Raw genomic sequence first — 23,930 nt, 5'->3', positions numbered from 1 at the left:
GCTGACTACGGGCGAAAGGCGGGGTACACCCTGGACAAGTCACCAGGTCATCACAGGGCCGACACATAGACACAGACAACCATTCACACTCTCATTCACACCTACGGTCAATTTAGAGTCACCAGTTAACCTAACCAGCATGTCTTTGGACTGTGGGGGAAACCGGAGCACCCGGAGGAAACCCACGCGGACACGGGGAGAACATGCAAACTCTGCACAGAAAGGCCCTCGCCGGTCACGGGGCTCGAACCCGGACCTTCTTGCTGTGAGGCGACAGCGCTAACCACTACATCACCCTGCCGGCAATAATAATAATAATCTCATCTCATTTCATTATCTCTAGCTGCTTTATCCTTCTACAGGGTCGCAGGCAAGCTGGAGCCTATCCCAGCTGACTATGGGCGAAAGGCGGGGTACACCCTGGACAGGTCGCCAGGTCATCACAGGGCTGACACATAGACACAGACAACCATTCACACTCACTTTCACACCTACGGTCAATTTAGAGTCACCAGTTAACCTAACCTGCATGTCTTTGGGGGAAACCGGAGCACCCGGAGGAAACCCACGCGGACACGGGGAGAACATGCAAACTCTGCACAGAAAGGCCCTCGCCGGTCACGGGGCTCGAACCCGGACCTTCTTGCTGTGAGGCGACGGCGCTAACCACTACATCACCCTGCCGGCAATAATAATAATAATCTCATCTCATTTCATTATCTCTAGCCGCTTTATCCTTCTACAGGGTCGCAGGCAAGCTGGAGCCTATCCCAGCTGACTATGGGCGAAAGGCGGGGTACACCCTGGACAGGTCGCCAGGTCATCACAGGGCTGACACATAGACACAGACAACCATTCACACTCACATTCACACCTACGGTCAATTTAGAGTCACCAGTTAACCTAACCTGCATGTCTTTGGACTGTGGGGGAAACCGGAGCACCCGGAGGAAACCCACGTGGACAACATGCAAACTCCACACAGAAAGGCCCTTGCCGGCCACGGGGCTCGAACCCAGGACCTTCTTGCTGTGAGGCGACAGAGCTAACCACTACACCACCGTGCTGCCCCATAATAATAATAATAATCATAATAGAGAAGCAAAAATAAAACAAAACATAAAATCAAATCAAATGGATGGTACCTTAGCAGAAAATAAACGTAACATAGCAATACATCAAGATCTCAGCCTCAAACATCTTCCGGGGTCTACCATAATGTTATAGATTAGTCTAGGTTCTCCGACTGTAGGTGCTCTTCTCCGTCTTCATTTTTAATAAAGTCACTGAATGGTTTCCATATCCCTTCATACATGTTCAGTTTGTTTTTTAAAAAGTATGTTATTCTCTCCATTGGCATGCATTGTGCCATACACTTAATCCAAGCTCCTATTGTGGGTGCTGTTTCTTTCTTCCAGTTCAGTGCAATCAGGCACTTTGCCTGTAGTTTAGCAAAATTAATAAATGTGTACTCTCTATCTCTCAGATTAAGATCTGCTGGATACAGGTGTAACAAAATCATTGTGGGGTTTAATGAAATGTTTACAGATAAAATGGTTGTGATTTTATCCATCACCTCCTTCCAAAATGTTCTGATCTTGTCACGCTCCCAAATATAATGTATAAATGTCCCTTCAGCCTCGTTACACTTAAAACACGTATTAAATATATTGCTATTGTACCTGTGTAGCTTAATGGGGGTAATGTAAGTTTGCATTAGCCAGTTGTATTGAAGTAACTTTAAATTAGTGTTGGCTGTTTGTGTCTGTGCCTCCTTGCAGGCTTTGATTCAGTCATTAATAGAAATATCTGTTTTTAATTCTGCCTTCCATGTATTGAGTTTAAATGTTGATGTCTCATTAGAACCAGATGCGAGCCAGTTATATATTAGAGAAATCCAGCCTTTTGTACGCTTGTTAGTAACAATCTCCTTTAGAGGTGTAAGTAGAGGAATTATTAATGACTCATTTTGCGTTGAAGAGATAAAGTTCCGCAATTGCAGATATTTAAATAAGTGTTTCTTAGGAATATTATGCAAACGAGAAATTTCCTCGAAAGACATGAGAACCTCCTCCCTGTATAGGTCAGCTATTTTACTCAGCCCATTCTTTGCCCATAATTTGAATCCAGCATCCAACTTGCCTGTTTTAAATGAGGCATTACCCCAAATTGGACTGAACTGTGACAGAGTTTGATATTTTCATGTGTTTCTTTCCCTCGTACCATATATTAACCATATTTAGTACTATCGGATTGGCTGTATGCATTCTCAGATATTTTAGATCAGCTGAGTACAGGTATAAATGTAATGGTATCTGGACATCTTGTGACTCTGTCCATCCACGATGTCATGTTGTCAGAGAAATAGAACCTCAAGGTACTCAGCTGTGCTGAGAGGTAATACCAATAAAGTTTAGGACAGTTTAGCCCCCCTGTGTCAAATGGAAGGTACAACAGTGATAGACGAACTCTAGGGCATTTTTTATTCCATATGAACCTCCTGATCAGTGGTGTTATCTTTTTAAATATTCCTTCAGGTGCTGCCAAAGGGATATTTTGGAATAAATATATAAATTTAGGCAGAATATTCATCTTTAAAATATATTTATTCTTCCTATGAGAGAAATAGGCAAGGACATCCATCTTTCTATAGACTTAAATGTTGAGTCAATCACAGGTTCATAATTTATTGATGCTATATTTTCTAACTGAGGTGTTAATTTAATGCCCAGGTAAGTGAACCCGTTTGAGGACTTAAAAGGAGATAGATGTTGAACGGATTTTTGTTCCTTGTTTTCGTTAAGCAGTATAAGTGAGGATTTTGAGGCGTTCAATTTATAACCAGACATTTTGCCAAATCGGCCTAACAGATCTAACAGTGCAGGTATGGAGGTGTCTGGCTGTTTTAAAAATAAAATTACATCATCCCCAAAGAGAGCTATTTTGTGTTCTTTGTTGCCAATTGAAACCCCTATTATTTCTCTGTTAGCTCTAATTGCTCTTGCTAATGGCTCTATAGCTAGTATAAATAAAAGTGGTGACAGCAGAGGCTACGTTTACATTACGTTGAATCAGCGGATCATCAGATTAATGTTCTTAAAACGATTCGCGTTTACACTAAAACCGTTAGCCGTGCACACAGCAACACCAATACGCAGATACGCTCGGCTCTGCAGGCATCCTGCACTCCAAATCACTCCGCCCTGAACAGCGAGTGCCCTCTGGAGGGTGCGCACTCTGGCCCTGCGCAGCTCACAAAGCGCGCGAGTGAAGTGAACAAGCCACGATTTGGGACTGAGCCGCTGTATGTGTGATCCCAGCGCATATCACTTACCACTTGCAAGTGGAAGGATGGCAAGCCTAAAGACAATCATAACTACACAATGGGCAGTATTTGCATCAGTATTTGCAGTATTTTCATACTTTTATACTCTTTAATGAAAGGTGATACAAGGCGGACGTCCGCGCCGTTTTTCAGCAGTCGCGTCACATGACCAACACCAGCGAATCAGGAAGGTGGATGTCACAGTGACGTTGTCCAATGAGACGCCAGCTAGAGCTCAGCACAGCATATTCGCGTATTCTGAATGTTTACACAGCACCGGAGCTGACACGATCTGGATTGAATACGTGGACGCTGGCGGATTCCCGTTTCCTGGCTTTTCCAGGGGGTTTAATGTAAACGGACAGTGCATCCGCGAAGAAAACGAGACAGATACGGTCTAATGTAAACGTAGCCAGAGGCGAGCCCTGTGTACACCCTCGAGTGATGTTAAAGGGTTTGGAGGTCACATAATTTGTTAGCACCTTGGCTACAGGGTTTAGATGTAATAATTTAATCCATCTATAAAAATGGTCTCCAAATCTCAAAATAACATCAAAGAGAGAATTCCATTCAACTCTGTCAAAGGCCTTTTCTGCGTCAAGTGATAAAAGAGCCATATCCTTTTCTCCCCTCTGACTGGGAAGAATATTAAGAATGCGTCTTGCATTATGGAACCCAGGGGCGCTTTATCAACACCTGTGGCCCAGGGGCTACTGGGTTTTTTGAGGCCCCTCATAGGCTACCTGTCAACCCTACCCTTACCGTTGGCCAGGAAAACACTCTTATTTTATTTGCAATACGTGTCAAGCATTTACAGTGTAAGCGCGTAATTAGCCTAGAAGCCTACGATAGGTTACGTTTGGCTCAGTGTAGCTGCGCAAGGCCCACGCTCACATCGCTCAACACATCCGACCACAGAGGGAGAGAAGAACGCGCACATTATCATTACAGAGCCGGTTCTGATTATTACCACGGACAGGACAGTGATGCTGCGTAACTTTCACGCAGTGGCATGGCCAGAGATAACCACACAAGTGCGCGTGCACTATAATGTAGACCTATGTGTTGTAAACATAAAACACACACACCTACAGACAAGTCCTTTTAAAAAATAAAATGCATAAAAATAGCTCGGCGGCATGAAAACAAACATTCACTGCAAGTCAAGGTACTTGGCTCGGCGGCCACATGAAACGTAAACACCATGGACAGTGGCCAAACTCATAACTCTACAGACCAAAATACACGAAACCAAGTCCTACTAGGGTCTATTTTACCGATCCATATTCAAGTATCATGCAAGTCTTCCTTCTCCTTGAATAAGACCGTGCATTCAACTGCCTTTTTGACATGACTGCATCGAAATACCACTTGCAACAATATTTCACGCACTCCGTCAAGAAAAAAGTTAAACATGATGAACACGGGCATACTGTTTTGAGCATATGATTTTTTAAAAAGAAACTAGCTACATCAAAGTCCTTCAATAAACCCATCCTTTAGTGCAAATGAGCTTAACCTAGTTCAAAGCATGACGCTAGCAGTAGCTGCATAAGGCAAAATCATGTGGGCCTTTCGTCAACAACAAGCCACGGTGGGCAAACATTAATAATCAAGTGTCCTTACCTTAAAACGTTGTCTTGACCACAGAATTTCAAGTATTTCACTTAAATCCACACGGGTTAACACCACACCCAACACAGCTAGTGAGAAATGTGGATATGCGCTAGCTTTGTATTGCTATTCCCCTCAGTATGCTTACTCGGTCTGCTGCCCGAACTGTGAAAATTATAGGCTACAATCTTTTCATCAATTTCTTCAGTAGATCTTACCTTAAAAAAGTCTGTGACTTTAGGCAACGATTCTATCATTACCTGCATCTCTCTCTTTTTTTTCCTTTTATGCACCCCGCTAACGTGAACGCTTCATCTTTCAAAGCCTCTAAATTTGTGTCTCAGTAGTCTGCAGTCTTTGGCGCGCTTTCATGCGTGACGTTACATTTTATTCTGGTACAGTTGTGGGTGTTCGTTTCGCGAACCACATCCACCATGTCTCTTACAGCAGGCTACTGTGCGCTCATTTATTTCTGACCTTATTTCTATCCGTACATTAATGTAGGCCCACGATTCCGACAGTTTATTATTTTATTAATATTACAAGGCCCCTTTACGAGGCCCCTGATTGGCTGTGGCCCAGGGGCTTGAGCCCCCCAAAGCCCCCCCCCTTAAAGCGCCGGTGATGGAACCCCTGCCTACACTTTAAGAACCCATTTTGATCGTCCCCCCCAATATTTGGAAGTATACCCTCCAGTCCCTTTGCCAAAATTTTACTAAGAATTTTTGTGTCCGTCTTTATTAAACTTAATGGGTGCATATTTTCACATTTAGTATTACCTTTCCCTGGTTTTGGAAGCAGGATAATTAAGGCCTCTCTCAATGAAGTAGGTAAAATGCCATTATAGTCGGATTCTATATACATCTCGTAGAGAGGGGTTACCAGTTTGTCTTTGAAGTATTTATATAAATCAATTGGAAGACCGTCTGGTCCTGCCGATTTCCCTGCCTTCAGTGCCCCAATGGCTTCTGATATTTCAGCTACACTTAACTGCCTGTCCCGCATATTTCTACTTTCTTCAGAAATTTTTGGAATATTAAGTTGATCTAAGGATATGGTCGGAGTGTTACTGTTGTATTCAGTTTAATAAAATTTTTGTAGAAATTTCTGAATGTTGCATTGATTTCCAGAGGGTCATTGATAACATTCCCATGTGTATCCTCTATATTTGTAATTGTCCTCTCAGTTTGCTGCTGTTTAATGCGCCATGCAAGAAGTCTACCAGGTTTTTCCCCTTGATCATAGTAGCTTTGTCGAAGTCTCATTAAATTTGCCGCGGCCTTAGAAGATGTTCTCATTATATTGAGTCCTTCATAGTAATAACTGTTTGTGTGCATCACTGTTGTACTCCCTCTCATGGTAGCTCCTGTTCTCTCATGCTTTAATTTGTAGTTCCAACTCTCTATATTTTCCTTAGAATTCCCTTGATCGTCTGCTTGTGTCGCTTATAATTTGACCCCTCATAAATGATTTGAAGGCTTCCCATCTAATTGTAGCAGAGGTCTGGGTTGTGTTAATTTCAAAATAAATATCAATTTGTTCCCCAGAAACTGCAGAAATTTTGAATTCTGCATCCATTTAGTCTGGAAACTCCACTTAGGGCATTGATGTATCAACTTTGGCTCAACAAAGACCATGGAGACTGTTCCATGGTCTGAAATGACTATGCTATTGTAGTGACAGCCTCTAATATTAGACAGGAGTTCTGCTGACACCAGAAAATAGTCTATTCTAGAATAACATAAGTGCTGGAGTAACAGGAGAACTCTCTCACTGTTGGGTTCAAATTTGTCCATATATCCAACAGATTGAGTTCTTTCATGAAATGGTGTATTGTTTTTCTGGATCTAATATGAGTATTGTCCACTCCGACTGGTCTGTCTTTGCTTGGATCCAAGACGCAGTTAAAATCTCCATCAATAATGTTTTTGCCTGGCAATGTTGAGATTCTCAAAAATAAATTGTTATAAAAGTTTACATCATCAGTATTTGGTCCGTAAAGATTGATCAAATTAATCTGTGTAGAAAGAAGGCGGCCTTGTACGATTAAAGATCTTCCATTATGGTCCTCGATAATTCTTTCAATTTGTAGTGGAATGGATTTATGTATTAATGTCATGACGCCTCTGGCATTAGTAGAATAAGATGATGTTAGGACATGCCCTGGCCATCTACGTTTTATCTTTGATAACTTATTAGCTAGCAAGCGTGTTTCCTGTAAGAATACTGTCTTGGCTTTTAACTGTTTTATCCTGTTCATAACCTGTTTGACTTTGGTAAGTTTATTCAAGCCTCTACAGGTCCATGAAATACATTCAGTTAGGATATCCACCATTTATATATTATGTTTTAGCCTATTATGAAGTTTGGTAGGTTCCCCATTATTAATTGCTTCTTTTATGTCTTCCATTTGGGAAGGTAAGATGAAAAGGCATGAAATCTGATAACGTTGGTACCATGCTGCACATGAAGAGAGCTTTTCCTCCCCGAACATCCCAAACACACAAATGCCCAACTTGAACACTAGGGCAACCCTTATCCCTTATCAAACTTCTTCCTTCGAGCACTCTGAACAGGTCCACTCTACGATGAGGAACCATTCTTCTGATTAATTTAACTCTCTTGCTAGTGTTGCTTGTTGGTTTAGATTTAATTCCTATCCTTACTGTTATTAACATGAATATAGAAAATTTGCTGTAAATGTTAACCTTAAAGAATGGAGTTTCATAACATCACAAAGAGAAATCACATCTTAAATGTAGTGATGAGTTTGCAGTCCCTTAGTTAATTAGTCTCCGAGCTCTGATTCCCCCAACTCCCTGATGTATTTATCCACATCCATCGGGCTGTCAAAGATGGTTGTTCGCGCTCTGTGAGTCAGCAGTAGCCTGGCAGGGAAGATGATGCGGTGTTTGAGGATCCCCTTGTCCCGCAGCCTTTTCCTCATATTGTCGTCCTGTCTCTGTTGTCTGTAAACTTCTGCAGACAAATCCGGGAGGAATCTGATTTTATTATTTTTGTAGATTATCTCTTTTTTTTAATTAATTAATTAATTTATTTTTTTCCTCACCCTGGTGGCTCGAAGTATGCCCTCTCTATCCTTATAATTAAGGCATTTCACAATGAATGCTCTCAGCGTAGAACCAGGATTTTGGTTCGGTAAGCGGTGGGCTCTCTCCAGAACCGGGGCCGATATCTCCAGATTGTCCGCAATCCATTTCTCCATGTACGAGCATGGGTCGGATCCCTCCTCTTTCTCAGGTATGCCTAGTATGCGCACATTGTTGTGATGGCTCCTGCACTCCAGGTCTGCCACTTTACTGGCTAAACTTTCAGCCTTCTTCTCAAGTTTGGCCACCGTCGCTTGCAGTTTGTTAATGGTGTCCTCCACTGCAGAAATGTGTTGCTCTGCCTTGGAAGTGCAGCCGCTGCATTCTTTAATGTCAGATTGCACGTTCTTGATAGCCACCAATACCCCTTCCATTTCTGTATGAAAGTCTTGTTTGAAGGCCAGTATAACCTTCATGATGTCTGAGGTAGAGGGATTTTTCTGTGCTTTTGATGGAGTCGGTGTTACCCACCTGTGCAGGTGGCGCATCGCTGTTCTCATCGGAGTTAGCTGTCGACATGTTTTCTTCATTAAGGAGCCCTCTGTTTGACTTTAGCTTGTCCTTGTCATGTTTGATTGTTCAAGCCTTAATCACAATATCTTTGACTTTTAAAGGCGGTTAGGAATGTTTAAAGTGCTCAACTTGTAGGGTTAGCAACAGAGCAAGAGAAACCATGACTACTCAGCGCGCCGCCATTACCGGAAGTCTACTGTACAGTTTTTATGATGTAATAGTTTCTTAGTCTTTAGTAATTCAGTAAGACTTTCAGGAAATGCTTTTGAGGAGTGTAAACATTTATGAAGGTCAAATGTTTTACAGGTAATGTCTTAAATGCTAATATAAGCAAAAACAATATGGAATTACTACTACCACAACATAATAATAATAATAATAATAATAATAATAATAAAACATTTACGGTTAAAATCCCGGTCCCATTGAGATCACTGTTACTTGGCCGTGTCTCCATGAAAAGCGATGTGTCTGAGTGTTTCTGTAAAATATAATAGAAAATGGAGACCCTTTATATGAACACAATGACTATTTACCATAAATCACATCACTGACATTACAGTATTTATTAATAATAATGAAAATCAGCATTTTCCTCAACCTGAACTCCCACCTCCCAAAAACATGTCAGTCGACTGATCACTAAATTGCCCCGAAAATGATGGACTGGTGGATCATCCAGGGTGGAGTATAATTCTGGATCGAGTGACAGATTTTATACCTGTGAACATTTCTGGCCGGCGTTCTGAAAAATACACATCTGCTGTTGTATCCATTTAAAACACATTACTGTATCTGTTCATTCTGCATGATGGAATGATATTCTGTTCCATCCCTAATGACCATATAAGAAGGAAAAACTATTTTTTTCTCTAGTCCGACAATATTTTTGTCATGTTGTATTCAGCACTGTGCTCTCTAAATGTTAATGCACGCATAAAGAATTATTGTAGTAAAATTAGGGTTAAAGTTTAGATTGTAGGCTTAAAGTGATGAAAGTTATTGTCTTTAACAGCAACAATGTTTTGTTCCCAGTGATTTACAGAAGGCAGGAGACAGAAAAGAAAAGATCTTCATCACAGATACAGGGTAAGATCAAACCCAACACCATGACTGTGACACTGACGCACTGGTATTATAAACCTCTCTGCTGCTATTTCATAGAGACTGATTAGATTATAGAAAACATAGAGGAGAATAAAACAAATGCACAGTGAGAACATCATAAAGAACTATCTGTGGAATCCAGTCAGAAACAATGTGATCTTAAATGCTAATAATTGGAGCCCATGTCTCACCATGTCTTCCTACTTCACCCTGTCACACAGACACGCCCCAGAATCTGCTGCTGGAAATGAATTCCAGAAAAAGTTCAAATTAAATCTAATGGAGAAGTTTCAGTGTTTAAATGAAGTGATAGTAAAGCAGGAAAACCGAGTGCTCCTGAAAGAGATCTACACAGAGCTCTACATCACAGAGGGAGACAGTGGAGACGTCAATAAAGAACATGAGGTGAGACAGATCGAGGCAGCGTCCAGGAGAAAAACAACAGAGGAAACACCAATCAAATGCAACGACATCTTTAAGCCCTTATCTGAAGAAGACGAACCCATCAGAACTGTAGTGACAAAGGGAGTGGCTGGTATCGGAAAAACAGTCTCTGTGCAGAAGTTCATTGTGGACTGGGCTGAAGGGAAAGCAAACCAGGACGTCCCCCTCATATTTCCACTTCCTTTCAGAGAGCTGAATCTGATGAAGGACCAAAAACTGAGTCTGATGGAGCTCCTTCATGACTGTTTCAAGGAAACCAAAGAAACAGAAATGTCCAGGTTGGAAAAGGTTCTGTTCATTTTTGATGGATTGGACGAGTGTCGTTTCCCTCTGGATTTCCAGAACACAGTGAGAGTGTGTGATGTAACTGAATCAGCATCAGTGCGTGTGCTGCTGATAAACCTGATCAAAGGGAATCTGCTTCCCTCTGCTCTCATCTGGATCACCTCCCGACCAGCAGCAGCTGATCAAATCCCCTCTGAGTATGTCAACCGAGTTACAGAGGTACGAGGGTTCAATGACCCTCAGAAGGAGGAGTACTTCAGGAAGAGGGTCAGTGATCAGAGCCTGGCCGAGAACATCATCACACACCTGAAGTCATTAAGAAGCCTCTACATCATGTGTCACATCCCAGTCTTCTGCTGGATTTCAGCCGCTGTTCTCGAGAGAATGTTGGGTGAAGCAGAGAGTGGAGAGATCCCCAAGACTCTGACTCAAATGTACACACACTTCCTCATCATTCAGACAAACATCATCAGAGGAAAGTACTCAAAGAAGCAGGAGAGTGAGAAAGAAATGCTTCTCAAACTGGGAAAACTGGCTTTTCAGCAGCTGGAGAAAGGCAACCTGATCTTCTATGAGGAAGACCTGAGAGAGTGTGGCATTGATGTGACAGAAGCAGCAGTGTACACAGGTGTGTGTACGCAGATCTTCAGAGAGGAGGTTGGGCTTCACCAGAGTAAAGTGTACTGCTTTGTTCATCTGAGCGTTCAGGAACATCTCGCGGCTCTGTATGTGCATCTGACCTTCATTAAGGAAAAGAGAAATGTTCTTGATCAGAGTAGGTCCAGTTTTTTGCATTTTCTGTCCTTTCAGACAATTTCAGATGTACACAGGAGTGCTGTAGATCAGACCTTAAAAAGTCAGACTGGACATCTGGATCTGTTCCTCCGCTTTCTTCTGGGTCTCTCACTGAAGTCCAGTCAAAAACTCTTATGTGCCTTAGTAACACAGACAGGAAGTAGCTCCCGGACAGGAAAGAGGAAAACAGTTCAGTACATTAAGGAGAAGATTAGTGAAGATCTTCCTGCAGAAAAATCCATCAATCTGTTCCACTGTCTGAATGAACTGGGTGACGATTCTCTAGTGGAGGAAATCCAACACTACCTGAAATCTGGAAAACAAAGTAAACTCTCTCCTTCACAGTGGTCTGCTCTGGCGTTTGTGTTACTGACTTCAGCACAGGAGCTGGAGGAGTTTGACCTGAGTAAATATACCAGGACAGAGAAGATACCAGATGAGGTTCTTGTGAAGGTGATGCCTGTGATTGCAGCATCCAGAAAAGCAATGTAAGTAAAGCTGAATATTACTGTTCTACTGTTCCACTGTTAGAAAGAGAGAAACTGAAAGCACTTTGACAAATCTGCACTTTGGGACAAAATCCACAACTCCATTACTCGAGTGAAAGTAAAGATCCTCCTGGCCAAATGTTACTGCAATACAAGTGAAAGCTGTTCAGTCGAATTTTTACTTGAGTTACAGTACTGGAGGATTTACTTTTAAAAATACTTCAGTCTTCAAAAATACTTTTTCATGATTCTTTTTGTTTTCTTTTTAATATCAAGGTGTTGTTGGATTGTTGCCACGATGCATTTACAGAATCTAATGAGTCGGAAACAACCTACTGAATGCAGTGACTCACTTTTTGAACCTGTAGGATAGTGTGTAGAATATGATACAGAGCCTGTAGAAATGCTGATCGAAATACAATTAAGTCGACAAAAGGACAGCATGTTGTTGTTGTTTTAAACACCCCCACCCTGTCAAATACACAGAGAGAGAGAGAGAGAGAGAGAGAGAGAGAAATTTATGGGTAATTCTATGGATCTGTGTTGCCTGCTAGAAGAGAAGATCAGGGAGGATTGGGAATTGAGCAGCAGTCATTTGTTTTCACCTGATAACAAAACTTTTAGCGTCATAGCAACCATCACAAAGATGCAAACCAAAAAACCCAGAAACTCCTCCTTACCCGGGCAACAGCGATACAGGATTTATCTTGTATTGTCCTGATCCCCAGATCTTTAACCCAGACGCATATAAAAAGTTGTTCTCCTCCATGTTCTCCCAGGTTTTAATCTGTGTCTCCATGTAGAACGATGTCTGCAGCACCAGGTAGTTTGAGACGTCAGGGAACTCAACGGATGGATAATTTTCCACCTCATAATGAATGAATAATTTTATTTAAACACAATAAGTTGATCAGCAGAGCAATTTGTACAGATACAAATAATTACAAATACAAAAAACTGAAATAGACACAATCTTAAAAAAAAGCTGAAAATCTGCTGATTGTCTTCACATTAAGTTAATTAATAGTATGCATAACTATTGTCTTTGTATTTAGTTATGGCTACAATATGATCACAATTTATTCTACTAATGTCAAATTTAGGTGGTAAATTTTTCTTTCATAGGAAAAATCCTTCGGAGTGTTTTCTAGATTCACTTCTTTTGAGTGGACTTCTTGGTTTTAATAACCTGCTTGTTTGCTGAACACAAACATGGCAATAAGTTCTTGTGCGAATGGATCAGACTCCACTTTTGGATCATTAACCCCTTCTGACTGAGAATGACCTGCATCCGTACAGCTTTAAATACAATACCTACAATCTAAAAATTTGTTTTTACTGCATTTATTTAAATTCCCATCTGTAACAGGGAGTGATGTTGCATCCCATGCATACACTTTACAGTAGATTATTAGATTCTAATAGAATAGATGAGCCAAAATAATCGGGGATCTTTTTTAATGGGCCCCGACTCGGTACAAGTATAAATAGGTGGGCTTTAAAGCAGAAAAGGTTGAGAACCCCTGCTCTACAGGGCCTGGATCTTGATGTGTTTAAGGCTGAGCGGTCAGTCCACCTATGGGGGACGGAGGGACGGCGTGAACGGTGCCCACAATTTGCAGAGGCCGCACAGGAAGCTGATGTAGATGAGGAGGACAGGTTGTTTAATTTCCTCCTGAATGCAACGGAAGACTGAATGATGAGACAGTACTGCAGTACACACTCCTGTTTTATAATGTTTTTAGTTTTATAATTCATCTTTGCAATATTGATAGTCATTGTGAGGCAAGACAAAGTGTGTTTTGTATCCGAAACTCATAATAAAAAGACGTATTATGTACTCGTACCATACGTAAGTCTTACATATATGATTTATGTTTCATTTTTTCAGGACTTGTTGTCTTCTATTGCAGAAATAATTGTTGTATTTAAAAAAAAAAGATGGTGGGGTTTTTTTGTTTGTTTTTTTTTTCAGTCTACTATTGTCTAAATAACTCAATTATACCCCGAGTGTTGCCTTGAACCGTGCACTTGAAAACTTGCCGAAATACCGCAGAATTTTCGGGAAAAAGGAAATTTGCCCTGCAGGGAAAAAGGTGACAAGACTGAATGTTGAGGCCTGTTATGACCTGATAAAAGGTTTTATTCAAGTGGTGAAAACAGACTTTCACAGAGAACTGATTAGAAACAACATTCTTATTTATTTTTATGAGATCATAATATACATTTATTACATGCTTATTATTCTTTCATTTTAATATCCTGATATCATTTATAAAAAAAAAATACTGTTGACCTTCACAGCTTTTGCTCTTTTCCCTGCTGTAGCTCTGTGATTTATTGATTTCAGGTCAGACAGGGAGAGACAACACACAGAGTGTAAGGGGAAGAACATGTCCAGTCTGTAAATCACTGGCACCGGGAACGAACACACACACACACACACACACACACACACACACACACACACACACACACACTCTGTTAGCTAACGAGTTCATCATGAGTATCTCCATAAAACTCCTTCAGCACTGGGCTGTGATCATTTCAGTCGCTCACTAATTAGAGAACAAATCAAATGTCTGATCTGTTCAGATAAATATGACTCTGCCTCAAACTCTGCCTGCTTCATCTAAACCTGACTTTTGAAACTCTTTTCCTTTCTCCTCTTATAAATATTTTAGATCAGACTCTTATTTCCCGATTTGGTGATCAGATTTGATGTTGCGTGTTTATCCCATGTGTCAGTGATGACGTGTGCAGCAGAAAACTCAAATCCGAACAGCTCGAACTGTGAATTACTGTTACAGCATTTCAGTGTATTGTCGACTCGGAGTTTGTACTTTTGTTATTTATGAAAATGAAATGGTGCAGTGAAAGATTTGAGGACCTGTTTGATAATTTGTGTGAGTTTATTATGTATTATTTTATTTCCTTCAGGATCAGTTGTGATACAATTAAAGGGAGAAGCGCTGAAGCTCTGGTCTCAGTGCTCAACTCAGAAACCTCCAGTCTGAGAGAACTGCATCTGACTGTGAAGACACTGGATCTGTTTGGGAATAAACTAGAAGACTCAGGAGTGAAGCGTCTCTGTGCTGTACTGGAGAATCCTCACTGTAAAGTGGAGACACTGAGGTAAGATCATCTCTCTGAGAGTCACAATAACTCACGAAAGCAGCAATTAATAGCTGTATACAGTGTTGTTTATCAATTAATTTTCTGTAAAAGTAAAACATGCGGGCGGGACGGTGGTGTAGTGTTTAGCACTGTCGCCTCACAGCAAGAAGGTTCTGGGTTTGAACCCAGTGGCTGACAAGGGCCGTTTTGTGTGGAGTTTGCATGTTCTCCCCATGTCTGTGTGGGTTTCCTCCAGGTGCTCCGGTTTCCCCCACAGTCCAAAGACATGCAGGTTTGGATAATTGGTGACTCTAAATTGACCGTAGGTGTGAATGAGAGTGTGAATGGTTGTTTGTGTCTTTGTGTCAGCCCTGTGATGACCTGGTGAATTGTCCAGGGTGTACCCCGCCTCTCACCCATAGTCAACTGGGATAGGATCCAGCTTGTGTGTGACCCTGTACAGGATAAGTGACTACAGATGATGGATGGATGTAAAACATGTATGTACTCGTATCCCATGTGTCAGTGATGACGTGCGCAGCAGAAAACTCAAATCTGAACAGCTCAAACTGTGAATTCCTGTTACAGCATTTCAGTGTATTTTCGACTCGGAGTTTGTACTTTTGTCGTTTATGAAAATGAAATGGTGCAGTGAAAGATTTGAGGACCTGTTTGATCATTTGTGTGAGTTTATTATGTATTATTTTATTTCCTTCAGGATCAATTGTGATACAATTAAAGGGAGAAGCGCTGAAGCTCTGGTCTCAGTGCTCAACTCAGAAACCTCCAGTCTGAGAGAACTGCATCTGACTGTGAAGACACTGGATCTGACTGGGAATAAACTAGAAGACTCAGGAGTGAAGCGTCTCTGTGCTCTACTGGAGAATCCTCACTGTAAAGTGGAGACACTGAGGTAAGATCATCTCTCTGAGAGTCACAATAACTCACTAAAGCAGCAGTTAATAGTTGTATACAGTGTTGTTTATCAATTAAAATTTTCTGTAAAAGTAAAACATGCAGAACAAATATATTAGTCATGAAGTGATCATTTCTCCTTAGAATCACTTTTACTTTAAAGAAATAATTGTCTTTACAGTTAAATATGTTCGCATTAAAAATCCAGTCAAGCAGAGATAAATTCTACAAAACCTGACTCTTCACTTAAACCTTTAAATTATTGACTTTTTGCTGAATCATTTGCACCTCGAGTAAACTTAATGTCAGTAACAGTGGTAACATTTGAGTCATTATTAATAATAGCTTGTGATTGGTGAAGAGAATAGAGACAGTCCAACATGAGAGACATCATCTTCACAACCACTATTACACCAAGATGAAAATCTGTTGATGAAGTGTGTGTCATTGTGTCTCTGCAGGTTGGGTGGTTGTGGTGTCTCAGATGAAGGCTGTGCTGCTCTGAGTTCAGCTCTGAGATCAAACCCCTCACACCTGAGAGAACTGGATCTGAATAATAATAATCTGGGAGACTCAGGAGTGAAGCGTCTCTGTGCTGTACTGGAGAATCCTCACTGTAAACTGGAGACACTGGGGTAAGATCATCTCTCTGAGAGTCACATGACCTGCTCCTCAGTAAGACACATTCTCTAATAGTGAGACTGAAGCAGAGGTTTTAGGTTCATCATCAATGTCCTGAGGAGGAAGATTGTTTCTTTTCACTGCACACTGATGATTTGTCACAGAGTCTTTGGGTCAGATGGACGTATGTGAGAAGCTGCAGCACAAAACGGGACTTGATCCGACTGCAATGTGTCTGAAATCACTGTGAAATTCGCTACAACACTGTAACTAATCACACAAACTGCACCTGAGACACAAACTAACTGCCCTCTGTGTGAGCTGCAGGGTATAAAGTAGCAGTGACATGGTGGAAATGATCTCAGGAAAATACATGGCGGGGGGGGGGGGGGGGGGGGAATTTGTGGGTAATTCTATGGATCTGTGATGCCTGCTGGAAGAGAAGATCAGGGAGGATTGGGAATTGAGCAGCAGTCATTTGTTTTCACCTGATGCCAAAACTTTTAGCGTCATAGCAACCATCGCAAAGATGCGAACCAAAAAACCCAGAAACTCCTTCTTACCGAGGCAACAACAAGAGAGGATTTATCTTGTCATGTCCTGATACCCAGATCTTTAACCCAGACACATATAAAAAGTTGTTCTCCTCCATGTTCTCCCAGGTTTTAATCTGTGTCTCCGTGTAGAACGATGTCTGCAGCACCAGGTAGTTTGAGACGTCAGGGAACTCAACGGATGGATAATTTTCCACCTCATAATGAATGAATAACTTTATTTAAACACAATAAGTTGATCAGCAGAGCAATTTGTACAGATACAAATAATTACAAATACAAAAAACTAAAATAGACAATCCTTAAAAAAAAGCTGAAAATCGGTTGATTATCTTCACAGTAAGTTAATAGTATGCATAACTATTGTCTTTGTATTTAGTTATGGCTACAATATGATCACAATTTATTCTACTAATGTCAAATTTAGGTGGTAAATTTTTCTTTCATATGAAAAATCCTTCGGAGTGGTTTCTATATCCACTTCTTTTGAGTGGACTTCTTGGTTTTAATAACCTGCTTGTTTGCTGAACACAAACATGACAATAAGTTCTTGTGCGAATGGATCAGACTCCACTTTTGGATCATTAACTCCTTCTGATTGAGAATGACCTGCATCCGTACAGCTTTAAATACAATACCTCATCTCATCTCATCTCATTATCTCTAGCCGCTTTATCCTTCTACAGGGTCGCAGGCATGCTGGAGCCTATCCCAACTGACTACGGGCGAAAGGCGGGGTACACCCTGGACAAGTTGCCAGGTCATCACAGGGCTGACACATAGACACAGACAACCATTCACACTCACATTCACACCTACAGTCAATTTAGAGTCACCAGTTAACCTAACCTGCATGTCTTTGGACTGTGGGGGAAACCGGAGCACCCGGAGGAAACCCACGCGGACACGGGGAGAACATGCAAACTCCACACAGAAAGGCCCTTGCCGGCCCCGGGGCTCGAACCCAGGACCTTCTTGCTGTGAGGCGACAGTGCTAACCACTACACCACCGTGCCGCTAAATACAATACCTACAACCTAAAAATGTGTTTTTATTGCATTTATTTAAATTCCCATCTGTAACAGGGAGTGATGTTGCATCCCATGAATACACTTTACAGTAGATTATTAGATTCTAATAGAATAGATGAGGCAAAATAATTGTGGCTCTTTTTTAATGGGCCCCGAATCGGTACATGTATGAATAGGTGGGCTTTAAAGCAGAGAAAGTTGAGAACCCCTGCTCTACAGGGCCTGGATCTTGATGTGTTTAATGCTGAGAGGGCAGGCCACCTATGGTGGATGGAGGGACGGCGTGAACGGTGCCCACAATTTGCAGAGGCTGCACAGGAAGCTGATGTAGATGAGGAGGACAGGTTGTTTAATTTCCTCCTGAATGCAACGGCAGACTGAATGATAAGACAGTACTACAGTACACACTCCTGTTTTATAATGTTTTTAGTTTTATAATTCATCTTTGCAATATTGATAGTCATTGTGAGGCAAGACAAAGTGTGTTTTGTATCTGAAACTCGATATAAAAAGTAGTATTATGTACTCGTACCATACGTAAGTCTTACATATATGATTTATCTTTCATGTTTTCAGGACTTGTCTTGTTGCTCTGTTGCAGAAATAAATGTTTTTAAAAATAATTTATGTACTTTTTTGTCTAAATAACTCAATTATACCCCTAGAAAACATATCAGTGTTGCCTTAATCTGTGTACTTGAAAACTTTTGCCGAAATACCGCAAAATTTGAGGGCAAAAGAAAATTCAAAGGGGGCAAAAATTTGAGGGCATTTGCTCTGCAGGGAAAAAGGTGACAAGAGTAAATGTTGAGGCCTGTTATGACCTGATAAAAGGCTTTATTCAAGTGGTGAAAACAGACTTTCACAGAGAACTGTTTAGAAACACCATTCTTATTTACTTTTATTACATCATAATATGATTTTATTACATGATAATTATTCTTTTGTTTTAATATCCTGATATCGTTTATAAATTAAAATTTTTTGTTCCGTTGACCTTCACAGCTTTTCTGCTGTTCTCTGTTCAGCTTCAGCTGCTGATGGTTTAATATCACACACAACAGAGGAGAGAAACTCAATATAACACTCAATATTATCATTATTAATTACACTGTTAATGAGAATAAACAGGTGATATTAAATCCTCATGACATTCTGAATAATAAAATTAATTTTACACTCATCTTCAAAGTAAGAATTAAACCAAGATGAAAATCTGTTGATGAAGTGTGTGTCATTGTGTCTCTGCAGGTTGCGGGGTTGTGGTGTCTCCGATGAAGGCTGTGCTGCTCTGAGTTCAGCTCTGAGATCAAACCCCTCACACCTGAGAGAACTGGATCTGACTAATAATAATCTGGGAGACTCAGGAGTGAAGCGTCTCTGTGCTGTACTGGAGAATCCTCACTGTAAACTGGAGACACTGGGGTAAGATCATCTCTCTGAGAGTCACAATAACTCACTAAAGCAGCAGTTAATAGTTGTATACAGTGTTGTTTATCAATTAAAATTTTCTGTAAAAGTAAAACATGCGGGCGGCACAGTTAGCGGCGCTTTATCAACACCCGTGGCCCAGGGGCTACTGGGTTTTTTGAGGCCCCTCATAGGCTACCTGTCAACCCTACCCTTACCGTTGGCCAGGAAAACACTCTTATTTTATTTGCAATACGTGTCAAGCATTTACAGTGTAAGCGCATAATTAGCCTAGAAGCCCACGATAGGTTACATTTGGCTCAGCGTAGCGTCGCAAGGCCCACGCTCACATCGCTCAACACATCCGACCACAGAGGGAGAGAAGAACGCGAGCATCATCATTACAGAGCCGGTTCTGATTATTACCACGGACAGGACAGTGATACTGCGTAACTTTCATGCAGGGGCATGGCCAGAGATAACCACACAAGCGCTCGTGCGCTATAATGTAGACCTATGTGTTGTAAACATAAAACACACACACCTACAGACAAGTCCTTTTAAAAAATAAAATGCATAAAAATAGCTCGGCGGCATGAAAACAAACATTCACTGCAAGTCAAGGTACTTGGCTCGGCGGCTACATGAAACGTAAACACCATGGACAGCGGCCAAACTCCTAACTCTACAGACCGAAATACACAAAACCAAGTCCTACTAGGGTCTATTTTACCGATCCATGTTCAAGCATCATGCAAGTCTTCCTTCTCCTTGAATAAGACCATGCATTCAACTGCCTTTTTGACATGACTGCATCGAAATGCCACTTGCAACAATATTTCACGCACTCTATCAAGAAAAAAGTTAAACATGATGAACACGGGCATACTATTTTGAGCATATGATTTTTTAAAAAGAAACTAGCTACATCAAAGTCCTTCAATAAACCCATCCTTTAGCGCAAATGAGCTTAACCTAGTTCAAAGAATGACGCTAGCAGTAGCTGCATAGGGCAAAATCATGTGGGCCTTTTGTCAACAACAAGCCACGGTGGGCAAACATTAATAATCAAGTGTCCTTACCTTAAAACATTGTCTTGACCACAGAACTTCTCAAGTATTTCACTTAAATCCACACGGGTTAACACCACACCCAAAACAGCTAGCGAGAAATGTGGATATGTGCTCGCTTTGTATTGCTATTCCCCTCAGTATGCTTACTCGGTCTGCTGCCCGAACTGTGAAAATTATAGGCTACAATCTTTTCAATTTCTTCAGTAGATGCCGTTTTAGACATTTTATTATCCCCATCGAAATATGCCCCTTGTCCTGCCTGTCATCCCTCCTCCTCACGGTTTCATTTGAGCAGTTGACACCCTCCTCTTCCTCAGCACAGTTCCAGTTTGTCTCATCTGCCTTGCTGACTTGGTTTTCCTCCACCTTCACAAACGTAAAAAACAGTACCTTAATGTAATAATATGCTGTCCGTTACCTCATAGCATATCTAGCCTAGCTACACATAGCCTAGCTGCTGGTACGGCTGATAACTGATAAGTAGCTGATATTCTGAACAGATTGGTGATTCTTACCTTAAAAAAGTCTGTGACTTTAGGTAACGATTCCATCATTACCTGCATCTCTGTTTTTTTTTTCCTTTTATGCACCCCGCTAACATGTGAACGCTTCATCTTTCAAAGCCTCTAAATTTGTGTCTCAGTAGTCTGCAGTCTTTGGCGCGCTTTCGTGCATGACGTTACATTTTGTTACATTTTATTCTGGTACAGTTGTGGGTGTTCGTTTCGTGAGCCACATCCACCATGTCTCTTACAGCAGGCTACTGTGCGCTCGTTTCTCTCATCTCATTATCTCTAGCCACTTTATCCTGTTCGCGCTCATTTATTTCTAACCTTATTTCTATCCGTACATTAATGTAGGCCCACAATTCCAACAGTTTATTATTTTATTAATATTACAAGGCCCGTTAACGAAGCCCCTGATTGGCAGTGGCCCAGGGGCTTGAGCCCCCCGAAGCCCCCCCCTTAAAGCGCCGGTGGGCACGGTGGTGTAGTGTTTAGCACTGTCGCCTCACAGCAAGAAGGTTCTGGGTTTGAACCCAGTGGCTGACGAGGGTCTTTCTGTGCGGAGTTTGCATGTTCTCCCCATGTCTGTGTGGGTTTCCTCCAGGTGCTCCGGTTTCCCCCACAGTCTAAAGACATGCAGGTTTGGATGGTTCTAAATTGACTGTAGGTGTGAATGAGAGTGTGAATGGTTGTTTGTGTCTGTCAGTCCTGTGGTGACCTGGTGAATTGTCCAGGGTGAACCCCGCGTCTTGCCCATAGTCAACTGGGATAGGATCCAACTTGTGTGTATATGGTAATGGATGGATGTAAAACATGTATGTACTTGTATCCTATGTGTCAGTGATGACGTGCGCAGCAGAAAACTCAAATCCGAACTGTGAATTACTGTTACAGCATTTCAGTGTATTGTCGATTCGGAGTTTGTACTTTTGTCGTTTATGAAAATGAAATGGTGCAGTGAAAGATTTGAGGACCTGTTTGATCATTTGTGTGAGTTTATTATGTATTATTTTATTTCCTTCAGGATCAGTTGTGATACAATTGAAGGGAGAAGCGCTGAAGCTCTGGTCTCAGTGCTCAACTCAGAAACCTCCAGTCTGAGAGAACTGCATCTGACTGTGAAGACACTGGATCTGACTGGAAATAAACTAGAAGACTCAGGAGTGAAGCGTCTCTGTGCTCTACTGGAGAATCCTCACTGTAAAGTGGAGACACTGGGGTAAGATCATCTCTCTGAGAGTCACAATAACTCACTAAAGCAGCAGTTAATAGTTGTATACAGTGTTATTTCTCAATTAAAATTTTCTGTAAAAGTAAAACATGCAGAACAAATATATTGGTCATGAAGTGATCATTTCTCCTTAGAATCACTTTTACTTTAAAGAAATAATTAAAATGTCTTTACAATTAATTATGTTCGCATTAAAAATCCAGTCAAGCAGAGATAAATTCTACAAAACCTGACTCTTCACTTAAACCTTTAAATTATTGACTTTTTGCTGAATCACTTGCACCTCGAGTAAACTTAATGTCAGTAACAGTGGGAATGTTTGAGTCATTATTAATAATAGCTTGTGATTGGTGAAGAGAATAGAGACAGTCCAACATGAGAGACATCATCTTCACAACCACTATTACACCAAGATGAAAATCTGTTGATGAAGTGTGTGTCATTGTGTCTCTGCAGGTTGTGGGGTTGTGGTGTCTCAGATGAAGGCTGTGCTGCTCTGAGTTCAGCTCTGAGATCAAACCCCTCACACCTGAGAGAACTGGATCTGTCTAATAATAATCTGGGAGACTCAGGAGTGAAGCGTCTCTGTGCTGGACTGGAGAATCCTCACTGTAAACTGGAGACACTGGGGTAAGATCATCTCTCTGACAGTCACATGACCTGCTCCTCAGTAAGACACATTCTCTAATAGTGAGACTGAAGCAGAGGTTTTAGGTTCATCATCAATGTCCTGAGGAGGAAGATTGTTTCTTTTCACTGCACACTGATGATTTGTCACAGAGTCTTTGGGTCAGATGGACGTATGTGAGAAGCTGCAGCACAAAACAAGACTAGATCCGACTCCACTGTGTCTGAATTTTTTTTTTAAATTAATTAAAATGAATAATCAGATGAAAAAAAAAAAAGGTTTCCAACTGACCATCTCAGATTTGCTTCATATTTTTGAATAAAGTCACTATTCCCAATAAATAGTGTGTAAAATTCCAGGCTTGTATCTGCATTAGTTTCTGAGATATCGAGGCTTTTAACAGGCAGCGTGGCTCGAATTGTACTGTAAAAACAAGTGCAACAGAAAAACATTACAAAGTTCCATTGGTTTGTTGGCGGGGAATAAAATAAACACAACAAACCAACAAATAGAATTTTGGGTTTTTATCTGATAGATTTTATACAAGGCTTTTTAGATTTATGATACAAAATTGAATGAACTGAAAAGATTATACAGTGGTGCTCTCTACTTCTTAGAGTAGTCTTAGGACCAAATGAAATAAAGTTTACCTCTATTCTTGTGCACTATGTAGTACTGAAAACAATTCTCACCATATGTTTATACTTTACCAATAACAGTGCTGATACAAAATGAAAATCAGAGCACCATCCAAAACAAGTGCAGGAGGTTAACATCGAAAAGACCAAAAAACCCAAAATCTATACTGCGGTGAGTTCCCTGCCAAATGCAGTTAAGATTTCAAAAACAAAAATAATAATAATACCATGTGAGTTTAAATTATACACGCAAAACGGTAGTGGTGATACTAAAATAACAAACAAATCACAAAGACCATATTAATACACCACATACAATCCCACCTTTCCCTTTTCTAGTTGTCATCTCATGTTCACCACTGAGAGTAATACTTACTGCACAGGCTATTGCATGGCATGCACGTTCTCTACACCTCAATACTTTAGTCTAAAAAAATAAAGACACGCTATTACAATGACAAATACATGTCAAAAACTGAGTGTGGGTATGACAAGTTAATAGCCAGTATGCATATAAACAAAAAC

At 40.9% G+C, this 23,930-nt stretch overlaps 1 protein-coding gene across 1 annotated transcript in view; it reads left to right on the top strand.

Annotated features, from left to right (window-relative positions):
- LOC132870700 (NACHT, LRR and PYD domains-containing protein 12-like) overlaps positions 1-23,930 on the top strand; it is a 108,982-nt gene that overhangs the window by 19,471 nt on the left and 65,581 nt on the right. Inside the window, exons 4-7 of the mRNA XM_060904500.1 lie at positions 9,598-9,651; positions 9,891-11,681; positions 15,517-15,711; positions 16,175-16,348. Of these exons, the coding sequence (XP_060760483.1) occupies positions 9,598-9,651; positions 9,891-11,681; positions 15,517-15,711; positions 16,175-16,348 (2,214 nt within the window). The remainder of the gene's footprint in view (positions 1-9,597; positions 9,652-9,890; positions 11,682-15,516; positions 15,712-16,174; positions 16,349-23,930) is intronic.

The sequence above is a fragment of the Neoarius graeffei genome, chromosome 22 (genome assembly GCF_027579695.1).
Source record: "Neoarius graeffei isolate fNeoGra1 chromosome 22, fNeoGra1.pri, whole genome shotgun sequence".
NCBI lineage: Eukaryota > Metazoa > Chordata > Actinopteri > Siluriformes > Ariidae > Neoarius > Neoarius graeffei.
The sequence above is the reverse complement of the archived record's forward strand: the minus strand, read 5'-3'. Positions and strand labels throughout refer to the sequence as shown.